A 19,527-nucleotide genomic window follows, 5' to 3' on the forward strand; every position below is an offset into this window, starting at 1 on the left:
ACAAGCAGGTATGTACCGCACGCCTTCACGCTTTACCGTTTACAACACATGATCAGTAAATTGGCTACTAACTGCTTAATCTGGTATGTACTAATTCCTCACTGATCCACACAGATTAATATGACTTCCATGCTCAGTCTATATGTGCTACCTTGTCTCTATGCTGACAATACACACACAGCGTCGTCTATGGCAACGTGCGGTGCTCCAGCTGTGGCATTAGGCAGCAGGCGCACCCTGTAATAGGAAGCAGCGCTCTCTCACCTCTGTGTTGGAGACTCCAGGGGGCAGCGTTCCGTGTTTGTAGTCTTCCAGCAGCTGCACGGCCTCCTTAAGGCGACTCTGAAAGGTAAGTGACAGGTATGAGATCACCTATAGGCACAGGTGAGTACAGTCAGGCAGTGCACGAGTCCAGCTGTATGCCACCTTACGGGACTGTATAGGAACGCATCTCTCCATAAACCGCGGTGCGGCTTTTCTTAAGGACGCCTATAAATAGATGCTGGGAGGCAGTTTTAATGGTTCCCAGCAGTGGAGAAGAATTAGAAACTGCGCTGCGTAGCTGCGTACAGTCACGGGGCTCCGCAGTGTTTTTTTAGGGCCTGATTCAGGAGGTGGACGCCAAAACGCAACCAGCTGCGTCTATTGCCATGCGCCAGTAAGCGACTTTATGCAAATTTTCTGCTACAAACTCCTTCCGTGGTGTGAGTCCGTGCGGCCCGATGCGCAAGGCCCAAAACGCCAACTTCCAGCGTCCGTACACGCTGTAATAATGATGCGCCCTTATTTGCCGCCATCGGCTGCGCCAGCGAATGGCAGGTGCAGTTTCTTCGTCCTCCTGTGCAAGTGGGTGCCGCACTCTCGCCTGAGCTTATATTAAATAGAGGAGACCCTCAGGTTTGTGTTTTACGCCCCTTTTATATTCTCTGGGGTGTTAGTATGACTTGTCATCAGAATGTCGACAGCTCCTTAATATGTAGACATGAATATAAGGTCAACGTGGTTATAATGTCGACACAGTCCGAACGTCAGCATTTAACTTTTTTTTTTTGTTTATTTTTGGGGTTGGGCTAAAAAATTTTTTTTTTAAATGCTACATTTTGGTGTTGACATGTTAAATGTCGAAATTCTGAACGTGTCGGCATTTTAACCATGTCAACCTAAATGCTTGTCTACATACTGTCAACCTTATGACCATGGCGATATAATGAATATTGACAAGTCAACCGGATACTATGCTTTGTATACGTACTGCACGATTGCATTGGAAGCTCAAAGTGTAACGTAGGGGCCGATTGAATTCAATGCGAGTTGAATAGCGTCCCGGAACTATTCAATTCCTTGCGCTGTTTAGTCTGACAGTGGCTGGCTAAGTCGGAGAATGCTGGTCTTTTCGACTTAAATTGGGTGTTTTGTCGTGAGAACCGACATTCTCCGACTAAAGTGCCAGCCGCGAGACTGTTACCGCTGCGCTAAGCCGGCAAACAGCCTAGCAGGACGCCACTTTAGTCGGCCTAAAAGCGCTCTGCACTGAATCCCCCCCCCCCCCCATAGATAGTTAGAGTGGGGAGGGGGAGGACAATTGCTTTTAAATGGCAAGAAAACCAAGGAGGTAGTGATAGATTTTAGGAGATGAAGGAAAACTCCCCCACAGCCGTCAGAAGAGATGGTCGGTGGATTTAAGTTCTTACGGTGTTAATATTACTGATGACTTATCGCAGTCTTCTCATATCTCGGCGGTAGTTGGGAAAGCCCGGCCATGACCTTACTTCTTTAGAAGACTGCAGGCAGCGGGTTTACAGAGACATATAAACTCCTACAGCTGAGTATCTGTGAGCCTCCTAACTTACACCATCTCCTAACCATGAATCTTTAGCGGCTGAGAGGAAATCTGGCCAATCTTTGCCAAACATGGAGGTAATTTCTGCTAGGAGGAGGTCAGCAAAAGCCAATAATGAGATCGTGGCTGACCCATGTCACTCAATTGTTTCCTTGTTACCCTCAAGGAAAAGCTATGAGTGTCTTAGATGCCATACAGGCAGGCTGCGGAACAGCTCAGTTCCTTCTATAATTGTTAGATTACATTTTTAACGTTTGTTGTATTATCATTACTTCTATGGGAGCTGTGAGATTGCAATGTCATGTCACTTCTGCATTTCGTAATGTTGCAGTGATAATAAATTAATGGAATCTTGAATTACCACACCTATCCCATTATAGAACGGACGCTCCACGATAGGTCAGCTAGTATAAACCTACGTATATTCTGTATAACAGTGTAACCCAGAGGGGAGGGTCTTCTGTACTGTACACAGACAACTATCCTGTACAGAGGACGCAGAGTTCAGCACCCTGGACAGCTCCCGAATGTATAGGGCCCCGGATAAGGTCTACAGTACAGTAATTACAGTCTGTGCAGCACTTACTCACTAGCTGGGAATGACACTGTTACCTGAGGCTTTCACAGCAATTAACCAGCGACAAATCCATCTCCGCCATGTCTACACTGACAACTGACATAAATGCTGAGAAAAAGAGGATATTTATGTATATTTATAATAAGTGAAAATTGCTAGGTCACTTCGCTTTGCACACATATTACAGTGCGGTCTGAGCAGCTGTTTATCATAAATCGTCATTCCCAGCACCTCTGTTATGACTTCAATTGGAGAAAGAACGACTTGTAGACAGGAGCAGGGTCCCCCAGCAGCACAGAGTATAACAGGAGATGAGTGATGTGTTAGTGAGGACAGGGCTGCATGTGACAGGGGCAGTGACATGATGTGAGGAGGGGAATGGAGGCAGCAGGAAGCCACAGACTGAGAGTTATATAGTGGGAGGAGCAGGGTCCCCCAGCAGCACAGAGTATATCAGGAGATGAGTGATGTGTTAAGTGAGGACAGGGCTGCATGTGACAGGGGCAGTGACATGATGTGAGGAGAGGAATGGAGGCAGCAGGAAGCCATAGACAGAGTAATATAGTGGACACAAGGTCTTCCAGCAGCACAGAGTATAACAGGAGATGAGTGATGTGTCAGTGAGGACAGGGCTGCATGTGACAGGGGCAGTGACATGATGTGAGGAGAGGAATGGAGGCAGCAGGAAGCCATAGACTGAGAGTTATATAGTGGGAGGAGCAGGGTCCCCCAGCAGCACAGAGTATATCAGGAGATGAGTGATGTGTCAGAGAGGACAGGGCTGCATGTGACAGGGGCAGTGACATGATGTGAGGAGGGGAATGGAGGCAGCAGAAAGCCACAGACTGAGAGTTATATAGTGGGAGAAGCAGGGTCTACAGCAGCACAGAGTATATCAGGAGATGAGTGATGTGTTAGTGAGGACAGGGCTGCATGTGACAGGGGGCAGTGACATGATGTGAGGAGGGGAATGGAGGCAGCAGGAAGCCACAGACTGAGAGTTATATAGTGGGAGGAGCAGGGTCCCCCAGCAGCACAGAGTATATCAGGAGATGAGTGATGTGTTAGTGAGGACAGGGCTGCAAGTGACAGGGGCAGTGACATGATGTGAGGAGAGGAATGGAGGCAGCAGGAAGCCACAGACTGAGAGTTATATAGTGGGAGGAGCAGGGTCCCCCAGCAGCACAGAGTATATCAGGAGATGAGTGATGTGTTAAGTGAGGACAGGGCTGCATGTGACAGGGGCAGTGACAGGATGTGAGGAGGGGAATGGAGGCAGCAGGAAGTCACAGACTAAGAGTTCTATAGTTTGAGGAGCAGGGTTCCCAGCAGCACAGAGTTTATCAGGAGATGAGTGATGTGTTAGTGAGGAGCAGCAGAGTATAGGGTCTCCGAAACAGAAACTCGCTGGTGGAGTCAGGTGCCACCAAAATCTGTGTGCTCTAGGCTGTAGCCTGATTGGCCTAAAGGTTGATCAGGCGCTGAATCATTACGCATAGCACTGTGATGATACGGCTCGCCGCTCTTGTCCCACCAGGACTGCAATGTGAAATGATGCAAAGTAAAGAATATTGCTGCCAACAGAGAGCTTTCAGTCTGCAATTAGATCTCAGGCTACAAAAAGAAAAAAAAAAAAAAAAATCCTCTAGACCGAGTCAAGTACAACCCCTCTGCCTAAGCAGCAGAAATTGTAAGAGACAAGAGAAAATAGGGATATGATGTGGTCTTTCGCTCTCTTTTTGGATGCCAGTGTCTGTGCACATTATTAGTTTGCCAAACCTCAATTATCTGTCAGCAAAAGAGACATGCATCCAACATAATAATGACAAGCAGAGGACTCGGTCACAGACATATCCCTTACACGCACCTGTGTCTGGTGGGCCAATAAACTGATCATGAGCAACTTGCATTTGCTGTATCACTGCTCTAGGAGCATGGGATCAGTAGCTGGTGGGAATGCTGATCCTTGTAGTGTTATACGGGAGGATCCTCAGGGGCTTCCAGGCGAGTTGGCTCTCAATTTAGAAAATACAAATGTATGTCTCAGAGTAGGTGGTATCATCATGTAGTGTAGGACTACCATCGGAGCAGGGATGCCATGCCGTGGCTGGTGGCTTACCATATGTTTGCAAATGTGTGTAACGGAGATTTCTGCATTACTATTATCATATAAGACGTACATCTGATTTGCTGGCCCATTGCAGTGTGCTGGGGGAACCGTTTTATATTACTCTTGTCTAGATTAGCCCCCTCCCTTACACGCACCTGTGATGGGCCAATAAATTGATTCTGAACTACCACCATTCAGTATAAAGGCCCCCATACACCTACCAACGGATAGCCGGATGCTGCGATGGGATCGGAACCGCCATCGATGTTTCCGTGATCCGTCGGATGATCTGTGAAATTTTACGTGGAAAATTTCACTGATTTGCTAATCACGATCATAATTCGGATCGTCATCGGCAAATCAGTGAAACCCGACACATTGGATTTCATCAACCCTGAGTCGCCAGGATGAAGGATGGCAACATCGCAACGATCCGTCCCTAGTGTATGGGCCCTTTAACACAGATCTGAGAGGTTTGGATGGGATCAGTAGCTGGAGGGACAGCTGGTACCTGTAGTGCCATATTGGAGGCTCCTCGGGTGCCTCCAGGTGAGTTGGCTCTCAATTTAGAAACACGCGTATACAGTATATGACCCGAAGTAGGTGCTATTATCCTGTAGTGTAGGAGAACCAGAGCAGAGACGCCTTACTGTGGCTGGTGGCTCACCATGTGTGTGTAACGGAGTCCTCTGCATTTTATTATTATGTAAGATGTATGTTTCTTTTGCTGGCACATCGCAGTGTGCTGGGGGAATGAGTGTCTGGTTTTTACTCCCTTACATGAATCTGTGACAGGACAGTAATTTAATTAAGAGCAACTTCCATTTAGTGGCTGAAACCTCAATTATGTCGCCAAAGACTAATTTTGCCTACTTAAACCTCTCTGCGTCAGGCCCATCTTAAAATGCATTTAATTTTCTCTTTATGTGAAAAGGGAATTATCCCCTAAAGCTGGGCAGCAAAGCAGGTGATTAAGAGATCCGGGTAGTCGGGGAAGGCCGCAGACCATTAGCGCAGAGACACAGACAAGATCTGCCACATTATATTTATATATATATATATATATATATATATATATAAATAAAAATCCACACAGGCAGCACATCAGTGATTTTTTTCACACTTCCTGTGTTGTAGTCATTGAAACAGAGTGCCGCCTGTGTTGATTTTTGAATTTTGGGTCAACAGCTGTTGGTCCTAAATGGAGGGCACCTATAGATATTCCACAGGTTGATGGGAGTGCCACCCTTGTGGATTGTGTGTGTGCGTATCTATATATATATATATATATATATATATATACACACACACACACACACACATACATATATACATTCACACATACATCCAGTGCATCTGGAAAGTATTCACAGCGCTTCACTTTTTACACATTTTGTTATGTTACAGCCTTATTCCAAAAGAGAATAAATTAATTTTTGTCCTCAAAATTCTACACACAATACCCCATAATGACAACGTGTAAAATGCTTTTTTGAGATTTTTGCAATTTTAATTAAAAAAAAAAAAAAACCTAAGAAATCACATGTACATAAGTATTCACACCCTTTGCTCAATACTTTGTTGATGCACCTTTGGCAGCAATTACAGCCTCAAGTCTTTTTGAATATGATGCCACAAGCTTGGCACACCTATCTTTGGGCAGTTTCGCCCATTCCTCTTTGCAGCACCTCTCAAGCTCCATCAGGTTGGATGGGAACCGTCGGTGCACAGACATTTCCAGATCTCTCCAGAGATGTTCAATGGGATTCAAGTCTGGGCTCTGGCTGGGCCACTCAGGGACATTCACAGCGTTGTCCTGAAGCCACTCCTTTGATATCTTGGCTGTGTGCTTAGGGTCGTTGTCCTGCTGCAAGATGAACCATCGCCACAGTCTGGGGTCAAGAGCGCTCTAGAGCAGGTTTTCATCCAGGATGTCTCTGTACATTGCTGCATTCATCTTTCCCTCTATCCTGATTAGACTCCCAGTTCCTGCAACTGAAAAACATCCCCACAGCATGATGCTGCCACCACCATGCTTCACTATAGGGATGGTATTGGCCTGGTGATGAGCGGTAACAGGTTTCCTCCAAACATAACGCCTAGCATTCACGACGAAGAGTTCAATCTTTGTCTCTCATGGTCTGAGAGTCCTTCAGGTGCATTTTGGCAAACTCCAGGCGGGCAGCAGATATTTTTCTGTACCCATCCCCAGATTTGTGCCTCGACACAATCCTGTCTCTGAGGTCTACAGAAAATTCCTTGGACTTCATGCTTGTTTTGTGCTCTGACATGCACTGCCAAGTGTGGGACCTTATATAGACAGGTGTATGCCTTTTAAAATCATGTCCAATAAACTGAATTTACCACAGGTGGATTCCAATTAAGCTGGAGGAACATCTCAAGGATGATCAATGGAAACAGGATGCACCTGAGCTCAATTTTGAGTTTCATGGCAAAGGATGTGAATACTTATGCACGTGTGATTTCTTAGTGTTTTTTTTTTTTTTTTATTATTAAATTTGCAAAAATCTCAAAAAATTTTTTTTACAAGTTGTCATTTTGGGGTATTGTGTGTAGAATTTTGAGGACAAAAATGAATTGATTCCATAAAGGCTATAACATAAAATACGGAAAAAGTGAAGCGCTGTGAATACTTTACGGATGCACTGTATATACATTACCTGGGCTAGGTAGCTTTGCCTAGACCTGTAGTATCTGCTTATAGTTACGCTCATCAGCCAGTCTTCCACCCAAGCTCGAATAATCTGACCTAGTCACTGATAAGATCCATCTGATACTACACTATACCCCACTAATACTACACTGCTATAGACACCATGAGAGCCCATATTCCTGATATTATACTATACCCCACTAATACTATACTGCTATAGACACCATGAGAGCCCATATTCCTGATACTATACTATACCCCACTCATACTATACTGCTATACACACCATGAGAGTCCATATTCCTGATACTATACTATACTATACCATACTAATACTATACTGCTATAGACACCATGAGAGCCCATATTCCTGATACTATACCCCACTAATACTATACTGCTATAGACACCATGAGAGACCATATTCCTGATACTACAGTATACTATACCCCACTAATACTATAGACACCATGAGAGCCCATATTCCTTATTCCTGATACTATACTATACCTATACCCCACTAATACTATACTGCTATAGACACCATGAGAGCCCATATTCTTGATACTATACTATACCCCATTAATACTATACTGCTATAGACACCATGAGAGCCCATATTCCTGAAACTATACTATACCGCACTAATACTATACTGCTATAGACAGCATGAGAGCCCATATTCCTCATACTATATCCCACTAATACTATCCTGCTATAGACACCATGAGAGTCCATATTCCTGATACTATACCCCACTAATACTATACTGCTATAGACAGCATGAGAGCCCATATTCCTGATACTATACTATACCCCACTAATACTATACTGCTATAGACAGCATGAGACCATATTCCTCATACTATACCCAACTAATACTATCCTGCTATAGACACAATGAGAGCCCATATTCCTGAAACTATACTATATCCCACTAATACTATCCTGCTATAGACAGCATGAGAGCCCATATTCCTGAAACTATACTATACCTCACTAATACTATACTGCTATAAACACCATGAGAGCCCATATTCCTGATACTATACTATGCCCCACTAATACTATCCTGCTATAGACACCATGGGAGCCCATATTCCTGACACTATACCCCACTAATACTATCCTGCTATAGACAGCATGAGAGCCCATATTCCTGATACTATACTATACCCCACTAACACTATCCTGCTATAGACACCATGAGAGCCCATATTCCAGATACTATACTATATCCCACTGATACTATACTGCTATAGACACCATGAGAGCCCATATTCCTGATATTATACTATACCCCACTAATACTATCCTGCTATAGACACCATGAGAGTCCATATTCCTGATATTATACTATATCCCACTAATACTATCCTGCTATAGACACCATGCGAGCCCATATTCCTGATATTATACCCCACTAATACTATACTGCTATAGACACCATGAGGGCCCATATTCCTGATACTATACCCCAGTAATACTATCCAGCTAGAGAAAACCATGAGAGTCCATTTTCCTGATACTATACCCCACTAATACTATTCTGCTATAGACACCATGAGAGACCATATTCCCGATACTACACTATACCCCACTAATACTATCCTGCTATAGACACCATGAGAGCCCATATTCCTGATACTATACTATACCCCACTAATACTATCCTGCTATAGACACCATGAGAGCCCATATTCCTGATACTATACTATACTATACCCCACTAAAACTGTACTGCTAAAGACACAATGAGAGCCCATATTCCAGATATTATACTATACCCCACTAATACTATACTGCTATAGACACCAAGAGAGCCCATATTCCTGATACTATACTATACACCACTAATACTATACTGCTATAGACACCATGAGAGCCCATATTCCTGATATTATACTATACCCCACTAATACTATCCTGCTATAGACACCATGAGAGCCCATATTCCTGATACTATACCCCACTAATACTATCCTGCTATATACACCATGAGAGCCCATATTCCTGATATTATACTATACCCCACTAATACTATCCTGCTATAGAAACCATGAGAGCCCATATTCCTGATACTATACCCCACTAATACTATCCGGCTATAGACACCATGAGAGCCCATATTCCTGATACTATACTATACCCCACTAATACTATCCTGCTATAGACACCATGAGAGCCCATATTCCTGATACTATACTATACCCCACTAATACTATCCTGCTATAGACACCATGAGAGCCCATATTCCTGATACTATACTATACCCCACTAATACTATCCTGCTATAGACACCATGAGAGCCCATATTCCTGATACTATACTATAACTATACTGCTATAGACAGCATGAGAGCCCATATTCCTGATACTATACTATACCCCACTAATACTATCCTGCTATAGACACCATGAGAGCCCATATTCCTGATACTATACTATACCCCACTAATACTATCCTGCTATAGACACCATGAGAGCCCATATTCCTGATACTATACCCCACTAATACTATCCTGCTATAGACACCATGAGAGCCCATATTCCTGATACTATACTATACTGCTATAGACAGCATGAGAGCCCATATTCCTGATACTATACTATACCCCACTAATACTATCCTGCTATAAACACCAAACCACCATGAGAGACCATATTCCTGATACTATACTATACCCCACTAATACTATCCTGCTATAGACACCATGAGAGCCCATATTACTGATACTATACTATACCCCACTAATACTATACTGCTATAGACACCATGAGAGCCCTATTCCTGATACTATACCCCACTAATACTATCCTGCTATAGACACCTTGAGAGCCCATATTCCTGATACTATACCCCACTAATACTATACTGCTATAGACACATGAGAGCCCATATTCCTGATACTATACCCCACTAATACTATACTGCTATAGACACCTTGAGAGCCCATATTCCTGATACTATACCCCACTAATACTATCCTGCTATAGACAGTATGAGAGCCCATATTCCTGATACTATACTATACCTATACCCCTCTAATACTATACTGCTATAGACACCATGAGAGACCATATTCCTCACACTATACCCCACTAATACTATCCTGCTATAGACACCATGAGAGCCCATATTCCTGATACTATACCCCACTAATACTATCCTGCTATAGACACCATGAGAGCCCATATTCCTCATACTATACCACACTAATACTATCCTGCTATAGACACCATGAGAGCCCATATTCCTGATACTATACCTCACTAATACTATCCTGCTATAGACACCATGAAAGCCCATATTCCTGATACTATACCCCACTAATACTGTCCTGCTATAGACACCATGAGAGCCCATATTCCTGATACTATACCCCACTAATACTATCCTGCTAGAGACACCATGAGAGCCCATATTCCTAATACTATATTATACCCCACTAATACTATCCTGCTATAGACAGCATGAGAGCCCATATTCCTGTTACTATACTACACCCCACTATTACTATCCTGCTCTAGACACCATGAGAGCCCATATTCCTGATACTATACCATACCCCACTAATACTATACTGCTCTAGACACCATGAGAGCCCATATTCCTGATAATATACTATACCCCACTAATACTATCCTGCTATAGACACCATGAGAGTCCATATTTCTGATACTATACTATACAGCTATAGACACCATGAGAGCCCATATTCCAGATACTATACTATACCAAACTAATACTATCCAGCTATAGACACCATGAGAGCCCATATTCCTGATACTATACCCCACTAATACTGTCCTGCTATAGAGACCATGAGAGCCCATATTCCTGTTACTATACTATACCCCACTATTACTATACTGCTATGACACCATGAGAGCCCATATTGCTGATACTATACCCCACTAATACTATCCTGCTAGAGACACCATGAGAGCCCATATTCATAATACTATACTATACCCCACTAATACTATCCTGCTATAGACAGCATGAGAGCCCATATTCCTGTTACTATACTACACCCCACTATTACTATCCTGCTCTAGACACCATGAGAGCCCATATTCCTGATACTATACCATACCCCACTAATACTATACTGCTCTAGACACCATGAGAGCCCATATTCCTGATAATATACTATACCCCACTAATACTATCCTGCTATAGACACCATGAGAGTCCATATTTCTGATACTATACTATACAGCTAGAGACACCATGAGAGCCATTATTCCTGATACTATACTATACCCCACTAATACTATACTGCTATAAACACCATGAGAGCCCATATTCCTGATACTATAACCCACTAATACTATCCTGCTATAGACACCATGAGAGCCCATATTCCTGATACTATACTATACCCCACTAATACTATACTGCTATAGACACCACGAGAGTCCATATTCCTGATACTATACCCCACTAATACTATACTGCTATAGACACCATGAGAGCCCATATTCCTGATACTATACTATACCCACTAATACTATCCTGCTATAGACATCATGAGAGCCCATATTCCTGATACTATACCCCACTAATACTATTCTGCTATAGACACCATGAGAGCCCATATTCCTAATACTATACTATACCCCACTAATACTATCCTGCTATAGACAGCATGAGAGCCCATATTCCTGATACTATACTACACCCCACTATTACTATCCTGCTCTAGACACCATGAGAGCCCATATTCCTGATACTATACTATACCCCACTAATACTATACTGCTCTAGACACCATGAGAGCCCATATTCCTGATAATATACTATACCCTACTAATACTATCCTGCTATAGACATCATGAGAGCCCATATTCCTGATACTATACCCCACTAATACTATCCTGCTATAGACACCTTGAGAGCCCATATTCCTCATACTATACCCCACTAATACTATACTGTTATAGACACCATGAGAGCCCATATTAATCATACTATACCCCACTAATACTATCCTGCTATAGACACCATGAGAGCCCATATTAATCATACTATACCCCACTAATACTATCCTGCTATAGACACCATGAGAGACCATATTCCTCATACTATACCCCACTAAAACTATCCTGCTATAGACACCATGAGAGCCCATATTCCTGATACTATACTATACCCCACTAATACTATCCTGCTATAGACACCATGAGAGCCCATATTCCTGATACTATACTATACCCCACTAATACTATCCTGCTATAGACACCATGAGAGCCCATATTCCTGATACTATACCCCACTAATACTATTCTGCTATAGACACCATGAGAGCCCATATTCCTCATACTATACCCCACTAATACTATACTGTTATAGACACCATGAGAGCCCATATTCCAGATACTATACTATACCAAACTAATACTATCCAGCTATAGACACCATGAGAGCCCATATTCCTGATACTATACCCCACTAATACTATACTGCTATAGACACCTAGAGAGCCCATATTCCTGATACTATACCCCACTAATACTATCCTGCTATAGACACCATGAGAGTCCATATTCCTGATACTACACTATAACCCACTAATACTATACTGCTATAGACACCATGAGAGCCCATATTCCTGATACTATACCCCACTAATACTATCCTGCTATAGACACCATGAGAGACCATATTCCTGATACTATACCCCACTAATACTATACTGCTATAGACACCATGAGAGACCATATTCCTGATACTATACCCCACTAATACTATACTGCTATAGACACCATGAGAGCCCATATTCCTCATACTATACCCCACTAATACTATACTGCAATAGACACCATGGGAGCCCATATTCCTCAAGCTATACCCCACTAATACTATACTGCTATAGACACCATGGGAGCCCATATTCCTCATGCTATACCCCACTAATACTATCCTGCTATAGACACCATGAGAGCCCATATTCCTCATACTATACCCCACTAATACTATACTGCTATAGACACCATGGGAGCCCATATTCCTCATGCTATACCCCACTAATACTATCCTGCTATAGACATCATGAGAGCCCATCTTCCTGATATTATACTATACCCCACTAATACTATCCTGCTATAGACATCATGAGAGCCGATCTTCCTGATATTATACTATACCCCACTAATACTATACTGCTATAGACACCATGAGAGCCCATATTCCTGATACTATACTATACCCCACTAATACTATACTGCTATAGAAACCATGAGAGCCCATATTCCTGATATTATACTATACCCCACTAATATTATACTGCTATAGACACCATGAGAGCCCATATTCCTGATACTATACCCCACTAATACTATCCTGCTATAAACACCATGAGAGCCCATATTCCTGATACTATACTATACCTATACCCCACTAATACTATCCTGCTATAGACACCATGAGAGCCCATATTCCTCATACTATATCCCACTATAATACTATACTGCTATAGACACCATGAGAGCCCATTTTCCTGATACTATACCCCACTAATACTATCCTGCTATAGACACCATGAGAGCCCATATTCCTCATACTATATCCCACTATAATACTATACTGCTATAGACACCATGAGAGCCCATTTTCCTGATACTATACCCCACTAATACTATACTGCTATAGACACCATGAGAGCCCATATTCCTGATACTATACTATACCCCACTAATACTATCCAGCTATAGACACCATGAGAGACCATATTTCTGATACTACAGTATACTATACCCCACTAATACTATCCTGCTATAGACATCATGTGAGCCCAAATACTATACTATACCCAACTAATACTATCCTGCTATAGACACCATGAGAGACCATATTCCTGATACTACAGTATACTATACCCCACTAATACTATCCTGCTATAGACATCATGTGAGCCCAAATACTATACTATACCCCACTAATACTATCCTGCTATAGACACCATGAGAGACCATATTCTTGATACTATAACCCACTAATACTATCCTGCTATAGACATCATGAGACCATATTACTGATACTATACCCCACTAATACTATCCTGCTATAGACACCATGAGAGCCCATATTCCTCATGCTATAACCCACTAGTACTATCCTGCTATAGACACCATGAGAGCCCATATTCCTAATACTATACTATACCCCACTAATACTATCCTGCTATAGACAGCATGAAAGCCCATATTCCTGATACTATACTATACCCCACTCATACTATCCTGCTATAGACACAATGAGAGCCCATATTCCTGATACTATACCCCACTAATATTATACTGCTATAGACAGCATGAGAGACCATATTCCTGATACTATACCCCACTAATACTATCCTGCTATAGACACCATGAGAGCCCATATTAATCATACTATACCCCACTAATATTATCCAGCTATAGACACCATGAGAGCCCATATTAATCATACTATACCCCACTAATACTATCCTGCTATAGACACCATGAGACCATATTCCTCATACTATACCCCACTAAAACTATCCAGCTATAGACACCATGAGAGCCCATATTCCTGATACTATACTATACCCCACTAATACTATCCTGCTATAGACACCATGAGAGACCATATTCCTCATACTATACCCCACTAAAACTATCCAGCTATAGACACCATGAGAGCCCATATTCCTGATACTATACTATACCCCACTAATACTATCCTGCTATAGACAGCATGAGAGCCCATATTCCTGATACTATACTATACCCCAATAATACTATCCTGCTATAGACACCATGAGAGCCCATATTCCTCATACAATATCCCACTAATACTATACTGCTATAGACACCATGAGAGCCCATATTCCTGATACTATACTATACCCCACTAATACTATCCTGCTATAGACACCATGAGAGCCCATATTCGTGATACTATACCCCACTAATACTATCCTGCTATAGACACCATGAGAGCCCATATTCCTGATACTATACTATACTACTATACCCCACTAAAACTATCCTGCTATAGACACCATGAGAGCCCATATTCCTCATACTATATCCCACTAATACTATCCTGCTATAGACACCATGAGAGCCCATATTCCTGATACTATACCCCACTAATACTATACTGCTATAGACACCATGAGAGCCCATATTCCTGATACTATACTATACCCCACTAATACTATCCTGCTATAGACAGCATGAGAGCCCATATTCCTGATACTATACTATACCCCACTAATACTATCCTGCTATAGACACCATGAGAGCCCATATTCCTGATACTATACCCCTCTAATATTATACTGCTATAGACAGCATGAGAGACCATATTCCTGATACTATACCCCACTAATACTATCCTACTAAAGACACCATGAGAGCCCATATTAATCATACTATACCTCACTAATACTATCCTGCTATAGACACCTTGAGAGCCCATATTAATCATACTATACCCCACTAAAACTATCCTGCTATAGACACCATGAGACCATATTCCTCATACTATGCCCCACTAAAACTATCCTGCTATAGACTCCATGAGAGCCCATATTCCTGATACTATACCCCACTAATACTATCCTGCTATAGACACCATGAGAGCCCATATTCCTGATACTATACCCCACTAATACTATCCTGCTATAGACAGCATGAGAGCCCATATTCCTGATACTATACTATACCCCACTAATACTATCCTGCTATAGACACCATGAGTGCCCATATTCCTGATACTATACCCCACTAATATTATACTGCTATAGACAGCATGAGAGACCATATTCCTGATACTATACCCCACTAATACTAGCCTGCTATAGACACCATGAGAGCCCATATTAATCATACTATACCCCACTAATACTATCCTGCTATAGACACCATGAGAGCCCATATTAATCATACTATACCCCACTAATACTATCCTGCTATAGACACCATGAGAGACCATATTCCTCATACTATACCCCACTAAAACTATCCTGCTATAGACTCCATGAGAGCCCATATTCCTGATACTATACTATACCCCACTAATACTATCCTGCTATAGACACCATGAGAGACCATATTCCTCATACTAAACCCCACTAAAACTATCCTGCTATAGACACCATGAGAGCCCATATTCCTGATACTATACCCCACTAATACTATCCTGCTATAGACACCATGAGAGCCCATATTCCTGATACTATACCCCACAAATACTATCCTGCTATAGACACCATGAAAGCCCATATTACTGATACTATACTATACCCCACTAATACTATACTGCTATAGACAGCATGAGAGCCCATATTACTGATACTATACTATACCCCACTAATACTATACTGCTAAAGACACCATGAGAGCCCATATTCCTGAAACTATACTATACCACACTATTACTATCCTGCTATAGACACCATGAGAGTCCATATTCCTGATATTATACTATACCCCACTAATACTATCCTGCTATAGACACCATGAGAGACCATATTCCTGATACTATACCCCACTAATACTATCCTGCTATAGACAGCATGAGAGCCCACATTCCTGACACTATACCCCACTAATACTATCCTGCTATAGACACCATGAGAGACCATATTCCTTATACTATACTATACCCCACTAATACTATACTGCTATAGACACCATGAGAGCCCATATTCCTGATACTATACCCCACTAATACTATACTGCTAAAGACACAATGAGAGCCCATATTCCTAATACTATACCTCACTAATGCTATCCTGCTATAGACACCATGAGAGCCCATATTCCTGATACTATACTATACCCCACTAATACTATTCTGCTATAGACACATGAGAGCCCATATTCCTGATACTATACCCCACTAATACTATACTGCTATAGACACAATGAGAGCCCATATTCCTAATACTATACCTCACTAATGCTATCCTGCTATAGACAGCATGAGAGACCATATTCCTGATACTATACCCCACTAATACTATCCTGCTATAGACGCCATGAGAGTCCATATTCCTGATACTATACTATACTGCTATAGACACCATGAGAGCCCATATCCCTGATACTATACTATACCCCACTAATACTGTCCTGCTATAGACACCATGAGAGCCCATATTCCTGATACTATACCCCACTAATACTATCCTGCTATAGACACCATGAGAGTCCATATTCCTGATACTATACTATACCCCACTAATACTATCCTGCTATAGACACATGAGAGCCCATATTCCTGATACTATACCCCACTAATACTATCCTGCTATAGACACCATGAGAGCCCATATTCCTGATACTATACTATACTGCTATAGACACCATGAGAGCCCATATTCCTGATACTATACTATACCCCACTAATACTATCCTGCTATAGACACCATGAGAGCCCATATTCCTGATACTATACCCCACTAATACTATCCTGCTATAGACACCATGAGAGCCCATATTCTTCATACTATACCCCACTAATACTATACTGCTATAAACACCATGAGAGCCCATATTCCTGATACTATACCCCACTAATACTATACTGCTATAGCCACCATGAGAGCCCATATTCTTCATACTATACCCCACTAATACTATCCTGCTATAGACACCATGAGAGCCCATATTCCTGATACTATAGTATACTATACCCCACTAATACTATACTGCTATAGACATCATGTGAGACCAAATACTATACTATACCCCACTAATACTATAGTCAATACAAGACCCATATAATCTATTCTCATTTTTGTTTTTTAAAACTTTTCTTTGGCCTTTTGATTGACACAGATGACTCGGCTGAGACATTGCTCGCAGTCAATCTGGGTAATCTATGAATCTATGGCCGGTAGAGACAACTCCTTGCTACTGCACTCACACTTCCTCATAAGGAAACAAAATGAGATTCTGTCCCAATCTTCACTGCTGTAAAAGGGTTACATACCTCACTGCCAACTGGGACAACTCTGAGCCACTACATAGGCTCTGCCAATTGGGCCTAGCACCAGGTATGGCTCTGCCCATTGGGACTAACAGCAGGTATGGCTCTACCCATTGGGACTAACAGCAGGTATGGCTCTGCCCATTGGGTCAACACCAGGTATGGCTCTGCCCATTGGACCTAGGCACCAAGTATGACTCTGCCCATTGGGCTTAGCACCAGGTATGGCTTTGCTCATTGGCCCAAGCACCAGGTATGGCTCTGCCCATTGGACCTAGCACCAGGTATGGCTTTGCCCATTGGACCTAGCACCAGGTATGGTTCTGCCCATTGGACCTAGCACCAGGTATGGTTCTGCCCATTGGACCTAGCACCAGGTATGGTTCTGCCCATTGGACCTAGCACCAGGTATGGTTCTGCCCATTGGACCTAGCACCAGGTATGGCTCTGGCCATTGGACCTAGCACCAGGTATGGCTCTGCCCATTGGACCAAGCACCAGGTATGGCTCTGCCCATTGGTGGCTCTGCCCATTGGACCTAGCACCAGGTATGGTTCTACCCATTGGACCTAGCACAGGTATGGCTCTGCCCATTGAACCTAGCACCAGGTACGGTTCTACCCATTGGACCTAGCACCAGGTATGGTTCTGCCCATTGGACCTAGCACCAGGTATGGTTCTGCCCATTGGACCTAGCACCAGTAATGGCTCTGCCCATTGGACCTAGCACCAGGTATGGGACCTAGCACTAGGTATGGCTCTGCCCATTGGACCTAGCATCAGGTATGGTTCTACCAATTGGACCTAGCACCAGGTATGGCTCTGCCCACTGGACCTAGCGCCAGGTATGGTTCCGATTGGACCTAGCACCAGGTATGGCTCTTCCCATTGGACCTAGCACCGGGTTTGGCTCTTCCCATTGGACCTAGCACCGGGTTTGGCTCTGCCCATTGGACCTAGCACCGGGTTTGGCTCTGCCCATTGGACCTAGCACCAGGTACGGCTCTGCCCATTGGACCTAGCACCAGGTACGGTTCTACCCATTGGACCTAGCACAGGTACGGCTCTGCCCATTGTACCTAGCACAGGTACGGCTCTGCCCATTGTACCGAGCACCAGGTACGGTTCTGCCCATTGGACCTAGCACCAGGTACGGTTCTGCCCATTGGACCTAGCACCAGGTATGGTTCTGCCCATTGGACCTAGCACCAGGTATGGTTCTGCCCATTGGACCTAGCACCAGGTACGGCTCTGCCCATTGGACCTAGCACCAGGTACGGCTCTGCCCATTGGACCTAGCACCAGGTACGGCTCTGCCCATTGGACCTAGCACCAGGTACGGTTCTACCCATTGG

General features: G+C 43.0%; 1 protein-coding gene across 1 annotated transcript in view; it reads right to left on the minus strand.

Moving 5' to 3' along the window:
- The window catches only part of SFXN5 (sideroflexin 5), a 425,012-nt gene that overhangs the window by 334,056 nt on the left and 71,429 nt on the right, over positions 1-19,527 (minus strand). The window contains exon 3 of the mRNA XM_088459744.1: positions 265-342. Within this exon, the coding sequence (XP_088315870.1) occupies positions 265-342 (78 nt within the window). The remainder of the gene's footprint in view (positions 1-264; positions 343-19,527) is intronic.

This window comes from Taudactylus pleione, unplaced genomic scaffold, assembly GCF_031769625.1.
Source record: "Taudactylus pleione unplaced genomic scaffold, aTauple2 ptg000930l, whole genome shotgun sequence".
Taxonomy (NCBI): Eukaryota; Metazoa; Chordata; class Amphibia; order Anura; family Myobatrachidae; genus Taudactylus; species Taudactylus pleione.